The sequence below is a fragment of the Rosa rugosa genome, chromosome 7 (assembly GCF_958449725.1).
Source record: "Rosa rugosa chromosome 7, drRosRugo1.1, whole genome shotgun sequence".
In the NCBI taxonomy this organism is placed as follows: domain Eukaryota; kingdom Viridiplantae; phylum Streptophyta; class Magnoliopsida; order Rosales; family Rosaceae; genus Rosa; species Rosa rugosa.
In genome coordinates this window covers 26,172,469-26,189,510 of record NC_084826.1, presented here as the reverse complement: position 1 = coordinate 26,189,510, position 17,042 = coordinate 26,172,469, and the positions used below count along the sequence as shown (strand labels likewise).

The window sequence follows — 17,042 nt, the reverse complement described above, 5'->3', positions numbered from 1 at the left end:
GCCAAGAAAATTCCAGCACAACCCCGGCAGATTCCACTTTCTTGTCAACTCCTACATTACCCTTCTCAATTTCAAAGCCAACCCATTCTCATTCTCATTCTCATTCTCTTTACCTCAAAATTTCAGTTGGAAAAAAGCTCATTTCTTGCCGAGGCATAATTTCAATATCGACCGCGGTTACATAATTTGAAATAGTTGGTACAGTACAGAGTTACAGAGACTGAAGCAAGTAGCTTTAGCAACATTACGGTGACTTTTTGAACGATTGAAAGATATTTCACCGAAACTGCTAGGAAATTTCCTCTGTACTCGCTTTTTATCAAGATAATGCAAGTTTGGTCCACTCCATACTTTTTGAACGATTGAAAGATATTTCACCGAAACTTCTAGGAAATTTCCTCTGTACTAGCTTTTTACTTCTCACAACTTTCCTGGAAAATGTATGCATAGTTGCTTATTAGTATTCATTCATTCTGGGGAAGAATAGAAGTTTATTCAAAATAGATGAACCTAGTTGCTGGGGGCAGAAAGTGAGCTAGAAAACTGATTGGTAAGTGTCTATTGATATCTTTACTCATCCAAGTTCTAACCAGGTAAGTAAAACTGCTAAGAACAATAGTCTTGCTGTGCAATTACTTATCTGTTTTGCTTTCTGAATCTTTATATTCATCGCAAAGATTTGCTTCTTTCGACTTGTTGATTTTCAGGCTATAATATGGCTGCTGCTTCTTCTTGCTCTGATATCATCCCTCGGGAGAAGTATGATGTATTTCTTAGTTTCAGAGGCGAGGACACCCGGAATAGTTTTACCAGCCATCTTTATGAGGCTTTATGTCGGAACAAAATCCAAACTTACATAGATTACAAACTGGAGAGAGGAGATGAAATCTCACCTGCCCTTCTCAAAGCAATCAGCGAATCGAAGCTCTCAGTTATCATTTTCTCCAAAAACTATGCTTCTTCTACATGGTGCTTGGAAGAACTTGTGCACATACTCCAATGCAGAGATAAACAGTTTGTTATACCCATCTTCTACGGCGTAGATCCATCACATGTACGCAGAAAATTGGGGAGTTATGCAGATGCATTTGTTAAACACGAGGAACGTGTCGAGGACAATCCGGACAAGGTGCTCAGGTGGAGAGATGCTTTGACAACAGCAGCCAATATATCTGGGTTTGATTCCCAAACTATTAGGTAACTCAATCATCAACTCATGTATCCAGTTCTTACTTCTATTATGCATCGGCTATTCAGAGAAGATTGGCTACTGCATCACTTTACTAACTACTTTGTCTTTCATGTCTATATGGCAGGGTCGAGTCTGAATTAATTAAGACTGTGGTCGAAGACATTTTGGAAAAATTGAACCGCGAATCGTCAAGTTGTTTAGAGGGCAAGGTTGGAATCAAAAAAAAGATTCAACAAGTTGAATCGTTATTATGCCTTCACTCACTGGATGTCCAGACTCTAGGTATTTGGGGTATGGGTGGTATCGGTAAGACCACCATTGCTGAGGTTGTATTTGGTCGTCTCTCTTCTCAATTCGAAGCTTGCTGCTTTATTGCAAATGTTAGCGAATCAGAAGCGAAACATGTACTAAATGATTTGCGGAATCAGATTCTTTGTGAACTACTGCAGAAAGAAAATCTACGTATGGCCACTTCATATACTATATCAAATTCTGAACGAGAGAGGCTTCGCCGTACAAAGGCCCTCATTGTTCTTGATGGTGTGAGTGCTTTCCGCCAAATACAAGTTTTAGTTGGAGGTGACAATATGTTTGGCCCTGGAAGTAGAATCCTTGTAACAACCAGAAATAAACGCATATTTGGGAACCTTGTTAATGAAGATAAGATATATGAGGTTAAGGAATTAGACGTTGATGAAGCTCTTGAGCTCTTTTATTTGAGAGCTAATGTCTCTTTCCCAGGTGATTATACGACTTTTGCAGAACAGGTGGTAGATTATGCTAGGGGCAATCCATTGGCTCTTACAATATTGGGCTCCGTATTCTCTCATTGCAGGAGCAAAGAAGACTGGGAAAGTGAATTAGATAAAGTGAAAAAATTTCCCAGCCAAGATATCCAGAATGTGTTGAGGTTAAGTTATGATGGATTAGAAGAAAATGAGAAGGATATATTTCTCGATATCGCATGTTACTATAAAGGAGAGCGTATAGATTATGCAAACAGAATGTTACATGCCTCTGGTTTCTGTGCGAATGCAGGGATAAGACTTCTCATTGATATGTCTCTCATATCCGTGGATAAATGTTCCAGATTCATTAAGATGCATGATTTGATACAAGAAATGGGTCATAAAATTGTTCGTGATCAAGGTGTTAAGAATCCCGGGAAACGCAGTAGATTGTGGATTGCTAATGATGTCTGTTATGTATTGCAAAATAATAGGGTAAGAACCAAATGCAGTCACCTTTTTTGAAAAAAATAATTGAAACTGATTTTCTTCTAACAAGTTAAATGCATGGTGATATAGTTCTGAGTGAAATAACTTTTGTTCTCTACTGTGTGCTCATTTATATTTTGTTCTTGATTTTCAGGGAACTGGAGCAATTGAATGCTTAGTCATGAGCCTGGACCACATTTCAGATCTTGACATAAAACCTTCAGCCTTCAAACAGATGCATAATCTAAGATTACTTAAGTTACATTTTGAGCGTTACTGCGACCCAATGTCATGCGTCAACAAAGTTCACCTTCCTCGAGGTCTCGAGTGTCTTCCTCAAGCCCTTAGAATTATGCAGTGGGATGGCTACCCTTTGAATTCTCTGCCATCAAAGTTTTGTGCAGAAAAGCTTGTTGAGCTTCGTATGCGGAACAGCCGACTTCAGCGACTTTGGAATGAAGGCGTGAAGGTTTGCTTAATTTAATTCTTGTGTATGAATAATGGTGTGGAAAACATAACTCTTGCCATTAATTGTCTTTGATTTGTTACAGATCAATCTTGGGAGCTTAAAACATATCGATCTTAGTGACTCCCAGCACCTGGCTGATGTTTCAGCTCTGATTGAGAGCCCAAATCTCGAGACAATTATTCTTGAATGTTGTACAAGTTTGGTTCAACTTCCTTCTTTTCAGCATCTTGCCAAGCTTACTGATCTCAATCTGTACAGCTGCTTCAATCTCAAAATTCTCCCAGAGATGCCAGGCAATCTGGAAAGCTTATACTTGGATGGTACTGCAATAGAAGAATTGCCTTCATCAATTTGGTGTCTCGAGAAGCTTTATAGATTGGGTCTTGAAGAATGTGAAGAGCTTAAGAATCTTCCAAGCACCCCTTGTAGGCTGAATTCGCTCCGAATTCTTAGTCTAGAGGGCTGCCTCTCTCTTGAGTGTTTGCCTGTCGAGCTCCCTTCTGGGCTGGAATACCTTTACTTGAGCAGTTGCGAGAGTCTTGGGTCTTTGCCTGTCGAGCTCCCTTCTGGGCTAAAGTCCCTGAGCTTGAGGAATTGCAAGAGTCTTGGGTCTTTGCCTGTCGAGCTCCCTTCTGGGCTGGAACACCTTTACTTGAGCAGTTGCGAGAGTCTTGGGTCTTTGCCTGTCGAGCTCCCTTCTGGGCTAAAGTCCCTGAGCTTGAGGAATTGCAAGAGTCTTGGGTCTTTGCCTGTCGAGCTCCCTTCTGGGCTGAAGGAACTGATCTTGAGCGGTTGCGAGAGTCTTGGGTCTTTGCCTGTCAAGCTACCTTCTGGGCTGAAGAAACTGGACTTGAGAGATTGTGTGAGTCTTGGGTCTTTGCCCGTGGAGCTCCCCTCTGTGCTGGAGAACCTGTATTTGAGCAATTGCAAGAGTCTTGGGTCTTTACCGAAGCTGCCATGGCTTCTAAACGATTTACAAGCAGATGGCTGCATGTCACTAGAGAGGATTGCCCCGGTACAAGGTTGGGATCAATATTTCAACCGTTTAAAAGAATTCAGGATTGAGCATTTCGAGCAGCATATATTTATAAATTGCCTGAAATTGGATCAGAGTGCAAGGAGCAACATAATGGCTGATGCACAGCTTCGAGTCATGCGAATTGCATATGTCCCAGGCGAAATTACAATTGTTTGTCCGGGAAATAAAATTCCAAAGTGGTTGAGGTATCAAAGTGAGGGGTGTTCGATAAATATCAAGCTTCCTCCTCATTGGCATCGTGAAGGCTTCATGGGTTTCGCTCTATGCATTGTGGTTGCATTCAACAACTATACGCCACCCGATATTGGGACTTCCTTCTTGAGTTGTGAAACCCATCACAAAACTAATAATTGTCAAGAACTTCGTCGGAAACCCATCACAAAACTACCAGATAATCTCAATTCAGATCATGTGTTCGTGTGGTATTTCCGCCCTGAATATGTTGTATTAGAAAGTGCAATCAATCGCCAGGATTGGGTAAAAGCATCCGAGGCCTCTTTTGACTTCATATTGTACAATATACTGAGAAGCACCGGATCTTGCCAGAAAATAAATCCTTTTGCCCCGTTCACTGTGAGGGTGAAAAGGTGTGGAGTCTCCTTGTTGTATGCTCAAGATCTTGAAAACTTCTTTGGAGGCATTGATGAAGATGTTGTTATGGAACCAAAACAAGTAGTTGAAAAAGAAGATATCATCATCAAAACTAAAGAGACGAGGCGGCCAGTTTGAACCTGGTGGAAGCGGAACTGCAATCCTCAAAGAAGATGACGGCGAACTACCTCCCCAGAGTAGTAAAAGGAAAATCAACATCTTTTGAAATAGCTAGTGAGTGAACTTGCATTTCTATCTTGATTCTCTTCATTATAGTGGATTAGTGCGCAACTTTGCTCCGCCTTTGTAAGTTTGATAAGTTACTTTTCTATATGTCAAAATAGATTTGTTCCGGACTTTATATTCTAGACTATTGAATCTGTTGAAATGTTGTTCAGTCAATAACTTCATATTGAAATGAATCGAAATTACAGGCGTTGTTGGTTTACTTGATTTACAAGGAATGAAAGAGGGATTAAAAGCTTTGAGAGAGAATGATAATGGTGAATCACTGCAGTTCAAGAGCACTATAACGGAGTTAATTAGGAGTAATACGAGTGAGGAATTGATGGGAAACGAAAAGGCTAGCTGTTAATGGATCGAATGTAAAGTCTGGCTCTGCCGCTGCTGCAATTGAGAAAGCAGACAAGGTAAATTGCTCACCTATGCCTGTCACCATAATCACAATATGTGCACAGATGGCACGAGCACATAGCTAGACTCTTGACTGTGGAAAGATATCCTCTTAAAGCTACCTGTGTTTAGATCTTTTTCCTTCCTTGGTCTTTCATGCTTTCTGCTGGTAGATAAATTGACATTCATTCATACTTTTCTCACATATGCACATTTTGTTTTAATAAAAATCTGCCGACAGGTGAGACAGTCAACACTGGTCTATCCAACTACGTACACCCACCAATACTCAACTAAATTAGAAATCGAGTGACATATCCATGTAATGCCTGTATAGTTTCTAGTCAAGTTGCCAATGCTGCTACTGTAGTCTGTAGTTAGAATGGTGATCTGATTGAGATTGTTAGCTGCAGACAGAGTTTGACCAAAATAATGCCACAATTATCTTCTAATTAAAGTCAGACAAAGACAAGTCAAAATCTAAATGATGCAAGCTAATAAAAGTCAGACAAAGACAAAGAAAATGATAGGGTGCCAACTTAATCCCATTACAGTTGGACAAAAGAAAATCATTGACTGTAAAATGTATCTCAGCTTCAGTCAACGAAACTTCAGAGAGATCGGCTCATATAATTTTGAAAATGACAATCAATAATGTATTTCAAATAATATAGTAATAAAGTGTCTGGAAGGACCATTGAGGTCTGCAATATTCAGTTCTTTCTCATGCATGATTATGATAGACTAAGGATTCCATTAATTGAAGGCTTTAAGATGCTGTGCTTATTGCATCTCTTTTTCTTCTTTTCAGTGCTCATCACAGTTACAACTTCCAAAGTAGATCATTCGAGTACATTTCAGTCCATTGCAGACGGCGAGACCATAGGTTCAACTGGTGGAACCTTTGAGCTTGGATTCTTCAGTCCCAGTTCTTCTACTACGCGATATGTGGGGATATGGTACAAGAAGATATCGGTTACCACCATTTTGTGGGTTGTGGGTTGCCAACAGAGACACACCCCTCACTGATTCATTAGGTGTTCTCACGATCACACACCGCGGAATTCTTGTCCTTGTCAGCCAAAACAACAGAACAGTTTGGTCCTCCAACACATCAAGAACTGCACAAAATCCAGTGGCTCAGCTTTCCAACTCCAGAAATCCTGTTGTGAAAGATGGGAGTGATAATGAGGCAGAGAATTTTCGGTGGCAAAGTTATGATATTACCCAGGTGACACATTCCTACAAGGTATGAAGCTTGGCAGAACACAGTTACAGGATTCAATATCATCGTGGAAAAATCATCAAGATCCTTCTCAGGGCAATTACACTATCAACTTGATCCCATTGGTTATCCAAAACTAATTTTGAGGCAAGGTTCGGTCACAAAATTTCAGACTGGTCGATGGAATGGAATCCGATTTAGTGGAAGACCTCATTTGAGTCCAAACCCTCTATACGCATATGGTCTTGTTTTTTATCACAATGAGATATTTTACAGTTATGCTGGCCAACAGCTCAGTTATTTCTAGGATGGTGTTAACTCAAGAAGTGGGTTGATACCACAAAGTTGGGTAGTTTACTTAACAGCACAGATTGATAACTGTGATAGTTGTGCACTTTGTGGTCCAAATGGCCCATGTAATATTGAGAACTCCCCAGTATGTGGTTGCTTGAGAGGATTAGTACCCAAAGTTCCAAAAGATTGGGACATGATGGATTGGTCAAATGGGTGTGTTAGAAGAACTGGTATACAGTGTCATGGGGACATAGTTTTCCAGTAGTACACTGGGACCAAATTGCCAAGCACCAAACAATCCTGATTTACCACAAGTACGAACCTCAAGTAATGTAAGAAGTGTTGTATGAAGAACTGCTCCTGCATTTGCATATCAGGGAAGGAGTAAGTGGGAGCTTGCTGTGGTTCAGTGATCTGATTGACGTAAGAAATTTCACTGAAAATGGGCAAGATATATCTAGTTATCTACATATATAAGATTAGCTGCATCAGAGCAAGGTATGTAATCATCTTGATTCCTCAAGTCTTGGTACTTTATACAAACTTATAATAGGAAAACAGAACACTATACTTCCAATAACAACATATTTAAAATTACTCACTTGATGGTGATTTATGTATTTATGAATGATCATATATGCACAAAATGAAGTCAAAACAGAACAAATTAGCTGAAGCTCACAATATACATGAACTGATGAATTTCAGGGTATATTGAAAGAATGAAAGATAGACGAAAAATAGAAGTGAAAAGGCTCTAAAGAGACTCTCTATGCAAGGAATCAATGATTTCAAAAATGAGGTTGTACACATTGCCAAACTTTAGCACATGAATCTAGTGAAGCTTCTAGGGTACTGCATTCAAACAGAAAATAAAGAAGTCCAAGCTTTTGTTGGTCATCACTGAGAAACCTTATATTTGGTTTTATTGGTCCAGCTGATGCAGTTTGTAATTGCCTGGTGGATGTCCTATTTGGCATGTTATTTTGCAGATAGATCAAAAAGCATGTTACTGGATTGGCCTAAGCGCTTTGACATTATTAATGGCATTGCTCGGGAGCTTCTCTATCTTCATCGAGATTCTTGACTGAGGGTAATTCATAGAGATCTCAAAGCCAGTAACACATTACTTGACAGAGAATTCAACCCAAAAATCTCAGATTTTGGCATTACTAGAAGATTTGCAGAAAATGAAACAGAAGCAAGAACGAAGAAAGTTGTTGGAACATAGTAAGTACATACCCCAAAGAATAAATAGTTGTACTATACTTTCTTTTGTTACAAAACTAGTCCTTGATTCATTGGGTTCTACTCGATAAAATCTGATGTCTACAGCTATGGAGTTTTGGTGGAAGAGAAACCAAGGATTCTCTCATCCAGGCCAGAATCTCAACCTTCTTGACATGTGAGCATCAACTGTCAAGTTAAAAGAAATTAATTGCTGTTTGATTCCTATTCTTCTATATATTCAGTAAAACTGAAGGTTTTGATCTTTCCGGCATGGAAGCTCTTCACAGAAGGCAGATCCATCGAACTTCTTGATCCATTGGTAGAGACTCCAGCACCCTACATGAAGTCATGTGATCGATTCATGTAGGCCTTTTATCAGTTTATGTGTGCAACAAAAACCACAAGATAAGCCAAGTGTGCCAGCTGCTTTTCTAATGTTGAGTGGTGAAGGTGCATGATTGCCTCAACATCAGAAGCCTGGTTTTTATAGGAAGTAATCCGACAGAACTTGAAGTTTCGACAAATGGTTACAGAATGTTCAGCTAATGAACTCACTGTTACACTAGTGGGGACGCGATGAATGATAATTCATGTTGAGTATTCCCTACTTGTTATCCTCTTGCTTTCCTCTGATATGAGTTGGGGCTCATTTGAATGTTGAGTTACGAAACACACACTTTCGTTATCACTTTAAGCCTAGTTATCAACTTCTCATTGGTAGCAACTTCAGTCTGAACTAACCTCTGAGTTGAACCAGCCAACTCTTAGTAAATGACTGTAAAACTGTAAATGGATGCCTAACCAGGCATTTCAACTGAAACTTCCACTGCAACCATTGTACATCTCTATGACTTATTTACGTGGACAGTTGAACGTGGAACCTCCCTTAACATTGTGAAGAGATATATGGCGATCAACAAGTAGTTGGCAAGCAAAGTTACATTAAACATACAACTCAAAAATGAATCTTTTTGATTATATAATAGTAGTGGTGGTATTCAATTGACCTTTACCCTATTCTCTCTTTAGTTTCTCAATTTGCATGGTTTGAATATCATAATCCCTCACATCTTACTAATGCCTTTTCCATGCTCTTGTTATAATATATATGTTTAGCTAGATAGATAGGAAATTAGAGCATTTTTAACAAACTCTTAATCTTGGCTCCTTAGCTATTTTGAGAGCATGTTTAACTTTGATCAATTGCAGCAGCTGCACCAAGCAACTTTCTATTTTTACTTTTAACTATCTCGCTTCTAAATATATATATATATATATATATATATATATATATAGATGAGGCTTTCTGTTATTTTTATTAATTTAAAACATTCATTTTGAGTCATTTTATGTAATTTATAAATACATTTAAACTATTTTTTCTTCATGTAATAAATAATATAAATTCAAATCTAGCTAAAATATATAGAACTGATGCAGATATATTTCTAAAATGATTAGATGACTCTTTAGCTATTTTGACTAAAATTTGACTAAAATTTGACTAAAAAATAGCTAGCATTGCTAAAAATGCTCTTAGTACTAAAACCAAAATGCCCCGATGTTCTAATTTTTAATTTTAGTTACAAATAAGTAGACTTACAATATTTGTTATTGTCAGAGATGCTCTAACATTATTTTGGTAGAATAACGTTGATCGTAGAGACTAGAGAGTAGAATCCAAGTATAACATGGTTTGGAGGTTGACTCTGATACCACCTAGGAAAAAGACCTGCTTTCCATAATTGTCAAGGAATTGACTTGTTTCTCTTGTTCAACTAGGATTTGGTTTTCTTTTTATTTCAATTTAGATTCCTAATATAATTTGGAGATTTAAGAGTTCAATAAATAGGACCTTTGGTTACATTGTTGTGTACATAGTGAAACACAACAGACAACTGTTAAGGGAGAGTCAGTGGGAGGTCTTCGGCGCAAGAGAGAGCTTTGTGAGCTTGTGAGAAAACTCAGGTATTTTTGTGGTCTTGTATTCTGCTTCTTCATAGTGAGAATCAAAGAACCTAGGGTCGTGAGAAAATTGATGTGTCAACAATTTAGAATAACACCTCTTGATAATCTAGGGAGTAATGTGATCAAAGGTTCTTTGCCCAATGGGGATCAGCGAGAAAGAAAATCGTCATTTGGCTTCTATACTGATTCTGACATGTTGGTGTGGTTGAAAGCACTTGCATTAGACCCTTGTGACCAAAATGCACCCATAGGTTCAAGTAACAAATTACTGAATGTTCGAGCAGTACGTAAACTTCTGCTTCGTTGTAATGACGTGCATCCTTGGAGTAAGCGTAAACTTGATCAGTTCTTAAGAGGTAGTAGATACATTGGCACTCATGGAGTAACTACAAATAATTTTGATGATCATACAGCCAAAAGAGTTTGTACAGATACGTTTTGCTCATCCTCAACCATTACAAACAACAATGAATATTTCAAGCCAAAACTTGTTTGTGCAAATAACTTTTCAGGAAATATGTTGGTCATCGAGGATAAATCAACTCATGGTTCGATGATATTAAGACTAGGCAAGTCAAAGCACTGTAGTGCAACCACAATGAATGTTAATGATTCAGCTGATTACTCAAAACTTGAAAGAGTATTAAGGTCAAAGAAGAGAAACTTGAAGGCTCGAGAGACATTGAGATCGCCATTTTCACGTGGCAAGTATTTCCACGGATCTGTTCCTATTGGGCCTAGTTTTCAAGCTGAAATTCCTGAATGGACAGGTTCGGTCCACCTTTATGGTAATGGTGACCCAAAAGTTTTGAGGTGGTTGGGCATACGAATTTGGCCCATCAAAGGGAAAAAATCAAGTGTTGAGACCACTATAAAAACCATTGGACTAGGGAGACCTACATCATGTTCTTGCATCTCTCCAAGATCTATTGGTTGTGTCAAACACCACATTAGTGAAGCAAGACTTAGGTTGCAAGATGAGATTGGGTCTGCCTTTTGGAGTTGGAAGTTTGATGAGATGGGAGAATTTGCCTCCAAGTCGTGGACCTTGAAAGAACAGACAACCTTTAAATCTCTTGTGAGGAGAAATCAATTATCAAAGGTACTAAGTTCTTTGAAACTTGCTTTTAAGTATTTCCCGGGTAAGTGTCATAGGAGTATTGTGAGTTATTACTATAATGTGTTCATCCTTAGGCGTATAAGTCTTCAAACTAGAGCTTCCTGTTGTGAAATTGACAGCGATGATGAATAGTCCATCGAGGCTTTAAGGATATAAGAAGAAGTGTCAGTTTGAGATTGTTGTGTTGTAAGAGGAAATAGTTTTTCTGATTTTAATGTGAGAGAAAGCACTTCTGATTTTGTTGTGACAAGAAGCATATGAGTGTTTAGTAAACTGGTTTTTTTTTTTAAGTGTTGTGAGAATGAAAAATTAAGCAATTTAGAGTGTTTGGTAGACTGTGACTAAAATCAGTAAAATGTGTTGGGGCTGTTTATGATTACCAAAAAAAACAAATGAAAATACCACTAAATAAATTTATTTTCTCTGTGTACCCATATCAATTGAAAAAGTTTCTCATATGGACATGGGTTTTTGGGGTAGTCCTTTTACATGGTGGGATCACCAAACTAAGAAGTGACTTGATACAAGTCTGTGGTCAGCCTCTCTACAAGCTATGTTTCCCTACTCTCAAACCGTTCATCTTCCGCCGGGGACTCAGATTATATTCCCCTGCTGGTTGAGTTAGGTCGCACTCCATTTGTACCTAAACAGCAGGTGAAGAGAGGTTTTAAGTTTGAGGAGTTATGGGCCAGACATGCCCCTATTGTTACAAAGGGCTGGGCGTAGGGGTCATCATGAGTCGGGCTAGGGCCGACCCTACCCTAAATTTTAGGGCTTAGGGTCTGGCCGGGCCGGGCCTAGTCAAAGTCAACAAAATTTAGGGCAGGGTAGGGTAGGGCCGGAGTTTAAATATGCTAATCCTTACCTACCTGAAAAGCCCGAGCCGCTAGGGCTGAAAGGGCCGGCCCTCTGAATAGGGCCAAATAGGGCCGAAATGGGCTGAAAAGGGCCTTATTTTGTTTAACAAAAAGAAATACATTTTTTTTTCTTCTCAAAATGTGACGCAATGATTATATAGTTAATATAAGACTCATTAATTTTGTTGATCATATTTAATACACACACACATACATATATATTGGAATTAACTTATAACATTTATAAATATTAGTTAAGATTGTTATATTCAATTAACTATGTCTCGAAATCTCCCAAAATAAATTGTTGTTTAACAATGAAAACAAAAATTAAAGAAAATAAAGCGTAGGAAATCAATTACAAAGAAAGAGATAAGTTGTATGTTATAGAAAAAGAGAAACATATTTAAAAAATATATATATTATGGCCTAATTGGGCGGGCTTAAAGGGTCGGGTCGGGCTTGGCCCTAACGGGCTCAGCGGCTGGGCCGGGCTTCATTTGCATGGCCTATACCCTACCCTATTTGAGACAGAGTCGAGCCGACCCGCCCTAATGCAAGGGCCGGGTCGGGCTTAGGGCCAAATGATGACCCCTAGCTGGGCGAATCCTGTTACTGATCATCCCATAAAGCAAGTGTGCCTCAAGATTAGCTCCACTAGTAAGTTTTTACAAACTTGGCAGCATGGAGTGTTTCGCCACCGTAGAGAGGAGTTACAAGCCATCTAGCAGAGGTTGCAATCGTTAATTATGTTTGGCTCCAGTTTTTCTTGAACTGGTCAACAGTCTCTTTTCTTGTGTAAGCGTGCCAGCACCGTTCAGGTCCGGTCGTCGAGGGTGTCCCTTGACCTGACTTCTTTTGAGCAACTGTAGACGAGGAGAGCACCAACCTTGTCGTGGGGGTCTTCTGTGCCTCGTGCTGGAGGACTTTGTCTTGTGTCACCAAGTCGATACTCAACGTTATAAGTCGAGCAGAGCGAAATCACCGGGAAGTAGAGAGAACTTGTCAAAGCATGACTTTAGCTTAGCTAGTTTGCGAGGGCGTTACCCTTGCTTGGCTGGTTCCGTAACCGTTGTGGTCACGGTACTTCAGTCGGCTCCCGAGGAGACTAGGACCGAAGCACTTTGACAGAGGGTTTGGTGGCACTGACAGTCGGCTCCTGAGAAGACTAGGACTGGAGTGTGATCACCGGTAAGAGAAAGAGAGGGGTTGCTCTAGAGAGGCTTGGATGATCATAGAGATTCTTTGATGAATTGTCTTGTGGTCGCGGTACTACAATCGGCTCCCGATGAGACTAGGATCGAAGCACGTTGACAGAGGGTTTGGTGGCACTGAAAGTCGGCTTCTGAGGAGACTGCGACTTGGAGTGTGGTCACCGGTAAGAGGAGAAGGAGAGGGGTTGCTCTAAAGAGAGACTTGGATAATCGTAGAGATTGTTGTTGATGAATTGTGTTGTGAAAAAAAGTTGTTACTTGTTGGAGCCTCTATATATAGGCTACCAAGCCAAAGTGGTTGGCCTTAAACAAATCACGATGGGTTAGGTTTAAGCACTTAAACACTAATGGAATTTGTTAAGCACTTAAACACTAATGGAATTGTGGTAGGTTTTGAGTCACTTTTTGCTCATTTCTTCCTTCAATTATATCTCCACAAAAAATTCAGAATGGGCTTTCGACTTCTTCATATCAAATGATCCACCATGAGTGTAGATCATTCTGGTAAAATTTCATAGCTTACTTCCATGTGGTTGGGCCGGAAATGCTGCTGGACTCCTTACAGGTCCGGTTTTCCAGTTTTGTCTTTCAGAAAATTGGACTGATTGTTTGAAAGTTTTCCACTCCAAATTAGCTCTTAAACTATTCATAAGAAATGATCTTTGGGATGTCTAGAATGAATCTGGAAAGTTTTAGCTTATTTGGATTTCGCTTGGTTAGTCTGCTGCCCCTCCTTCTTTGATTAGCTCGGTTTCTCCTAGCAGGAGTAGGAAAATGTGCTAAAGTTGACTTTTCATTTCCATGTTTCCATCATTTCCTTTTCTTACAGCTCGGATAATCTTCCATAATTCTGCAAGTAGGCTTTATTTAGCCTCTAAATAATATATTTTGAACTTGTCGACAATATATAGCTTGAGCCACTGACATTGGCTCAATTTCTCAAAGACACGCCTTGTCAGGCCAAAATGCTCATTTTGGGTCCAAACAAATTAGTGCTCCATTCTCAGTGGCACAGGTGGAAGAGAAGAAAGCTCTTAATGCAAGGTTTCAAGAACCACAAATTATGGAAGATACTTACTGGAGACAGTTGATTGGCTCAAGGATGGAGATAGAAACACCGCTTATTTCCATCGACGAGCATCCAACAGGAAGCATCGTAACACTATCCAAGGACATACTGAATCCGGGCAATGGATGACTAGTCCACATGAAGTTGAGGCAGTTATTACAAGCTATTATAATACTCTGTTTTACTTCACAAGGGGTGAATGAAGCTGTTATGGATATTATTTAGGATACGGTCTCCTCCAAGGTAATAGACTCAATGAATCGGAGATTGTTAGCATAGTATACATATGAAGAAATTCGGAAAGCAATTTTTCAGATTTATCCATCCAAGGCACCTGGCCCGGATGGGATGTCACCTTCCTTTTATCAACACTATTGGCAAACAGTAGGCCTGGATGTGTGCCTTGCAATCAAGGAGGCTCTAAAGTCTGGGTCAGTGCTACGCGAGATTAACTATACACATGTTACACTAATTCCAAAGGTTGAAAATTCGATGGATATGACACAGTTGAGGCCCATTGCTTTATTTAATGTCATTTATTGAATTTGTTCCAAAGTATTGGCAAACAGGTTGAAGAAAATTTTGGGTGATGTTGTTTCACCTTTGCATAATGCTTTTGTATCGGGGAGGTTAATATCTGATAACACTTTGGTCGCAAATGAAGTGGCACATCAGATGCATATCAATTGAAGGGCAGGTGATGGTACTTTTGCTTTGAAACTGGATATTAGCAAAGCATATGATCGTTTGGAATGGGATTTTCTCATGTTAATGCTGCTCAAATTGGGTTTTGATAGTAAGTGGGTGGATTTGATCATGTCATGTCTTACTACAGTCAGGTACTCATTTAATTTTAATGGGGAACCTTGGGGATATGTGGTGCCCTCTCGAGGTATCAGACAAGGAGATCCTCTCTCCCCATATTTGTTTATCCTATGCGCAGAAGGGCTTTCTTCTTTGATTTCACATTTTGTGCAACAGAATTGGTTGCAAGGTGTGCTGCTAGCCCCCACGGCACCTAGGCTACATCATTTGATGTTTGCAGATGACTCCTTCTTGTTTGGTATGGCTACCATGGAGGAGTGTCAACAAGTCTGAAATATATTGCACACCTATGAAGTAGCTTCGGGCCAACAGGTAAATTTGAATAAGAGTAGTGTGGCTTTCTCAAAGAATGTCAAAATGCAAGAGTAAGAACAGTTAGCTAGTGTGTTCGGTGTGGCACGAGTGGACAAACATGAAAGATATCTAGGTCTCCCAACTCATGTGGGAAGATCAAAGACTGAAGCCTTTGAGTATTTGAAAGAGAAGTTGTCCAAGAAAGTAATGCGTTGGCCTACCAAACTGTTGAGTGGAGCTGGCAAAGAGATTCTGATGAAAGCAGTGGCACAGGCAGTTCCCATGTACATTATGAATTATTATTTGCTTCCACAAAGTATGTTCTATAATCTACATCAGTTGCGTGCTCAATTTTGGTGGGGTGATACTGATTCACAAAAGAAGATACATTGGTAGTCTTGGGAGAGATTGTGTACCCCAAATAATGAAGGTGGCATGGGGTTTAACGATTTACATCTATTTAATTTGGCAATGCTCGCCAAACAAGGGTGGAGAATACTCAAAAATCTCACTTCACTTATTGCTCAACTTTATAAGGCATTATACTTTCCAGAGGGTATGTTTTGGGATGCAGAGCTAGGCCAGCAACCTTCTTTTCCATAATGAAGCATTGTTGAAGCTCGTTCAGTGTGACAAGTTGGTACAAGGTGGGTGGTTAGTAATGGGGAAGACATTAGAATATGGGAGCATGGATGGTTGCCGACAGACATATATGCAATTAGACCTTGGTCACAGCCTCCCCTGCATGGACTGGTATTTGTTTCGGAGCTTATTGATCGAGAGACCGGTACATGGAATGATAGACTAATTGATGAGCTATTTTCTCCTCCAGAAGCTCTACTTATTAAATCCATTCCTCTAAGCAGCCATCTACCTAGAGATAAAGTGGCATGACATCCACATAAGAGAGGAATTTTTACTACAAACTCAGCTTATTATGTAGCTCGAGATATTTCTCATAATCTGGTCAATTATCCCCCACCGGTGGATGAGTTTCAAGCCTTATGGAAGACAATATGGAAGGCCAAAGTCCCAAAAAAAGTAGCAGTCGGAGTTTGGACAGCATGCCAAAATATCCTCCCTACCCAAGAAAGGTTATTAACAAAAGGTTATGATGGTAAAACAAATTACTTGTTGTGTGATTGCCCTCTGGAGTCAGTAGGACATGTTCTAGCAGATTGTTAGACTGCTCGGGAATTATTGGGTGAGGTCTCTTTGCAGATCACTTGTCCGGTGACATCAGTCTTTTTTTCGAGGAGCGGATGTTGGAATGTGTTAACTGAGTAGCTTTGGAGCAATTTGAAAAGTTCATGATATTCTTATGAGCTTTGTGGAATAATAGAAATGCTGTGGGAGGAGAAACCAAGATTGCCAGCAGATATAGCAATTGCTACTACGAGCTGATTCAATGAATATAAGCTAGTACATGCTTCTTCAATTCCAAGAATGAAGGTGATTCAACGGTGGACCAGACCAGCTGAACATGTTTTGAAATGTAACATTGATGGAAGTTATAGTTATCATCAGAGGAAGGGTGAAGTTGGATGTGTTCTCCAAGACCATCAGGGAGGCTTTCAGGCTGCTTTGATGAAGGTGGTGCATAATGCAGCTTCTGCTTTTCAAGTTGAGCTCCTAGCTTATAAAGCTGCAGTCCAGTTTGCTATATCGCTGCACCATGAACAGGTACAGTTTGAAACTGACTGTCTACAGCTTGTCCAAATTATCAATGGTGATAACGAAGATGCTTCAATTTGCGGTCATATTGTGGATGAAGTTAGAGTGATGTTTAGAAATTATTCTATGTA

General features: G+C 39.6%; 1 protein-coding gene across 9 annotated transcripts; it reads left to right on the top strand.

Moving 5' to 3' along the window:
• Positions 1-379: 379 nt before the first annotated feature.
• Positions 380-8,902, top strand: LOC133720164 (disease resistance-like protein DSC1). 9 transcript variants are annotated; one of them, XM_062146340.1, is made up of 10 exons: positions 381-550; positions 708-1,197; positions 1,317-2,415; positions 2,564-2,878; positions 2,961-4,814; positions 4,943-5,158; positions 5,953-7,158; positions 7,369-7,462; positions 7,653-7,890; positions 7,996-8,902. In XM_062146340.1, exons 2-5 carry the CDS (start codon positions 716-718, stop codon positions 4,644-4,646), a joined length of 3,582 nt encoding a protein of 1,193 aa, XP_062002324.1. In that variant the 5' UTR covers positions 381-550; positions 708-715; the 3' UTR covers positions 4,647-4,814; positions 4,943-5,158; positions 5,953-7,158; positions 7,369-7,462; positions 7,653-7,890; positions 7,996-8,902. The 9 variants fall into 9 exon arrangements, with proteins under 9 accessions (XP_062002320.1, XP_062002324.1, XP_062002321.1 ...); XM_062146337.1 differs by having other exon boundaries at positions 7,598-7,890; XM_062146341.1 differs by having other exon boundaries at positions 7,369-7,890; positions 7,996-8,065; positions 8,168-8,902.
• The last annotated feature ends 8,140 nt before the right edge of the window (positions 8,903-17,042 follow it).

What these genes read in the sequence shown, in the direction of transcription:
- LOC133720164 (XM_062146336.1), top strand. Translation starts at nt 716, where the DNA reads ATGGCTGCTGCTTCTTCTTGCTCTGATATCATCCCTCGGGAGAAGTAT. An exon ending in TTTGATTCCCAAACTATTAG is followed by an intron (nt 1,198 to 1,316) that starts GTAACTCAATCA and finishes TCTATATGGCAG; the next exon opens with GGTCGAGTCTGAATTAATTA. An exon ending in TTTGGAATGAAGGCGTGAAG is followed by an intron (nt 2,879 to 2,960) that starts GTTTGCTTAATT and finishes GATTTGTTACAG; the next exon opens with ATCAATCTTGGGAGCTTAAA.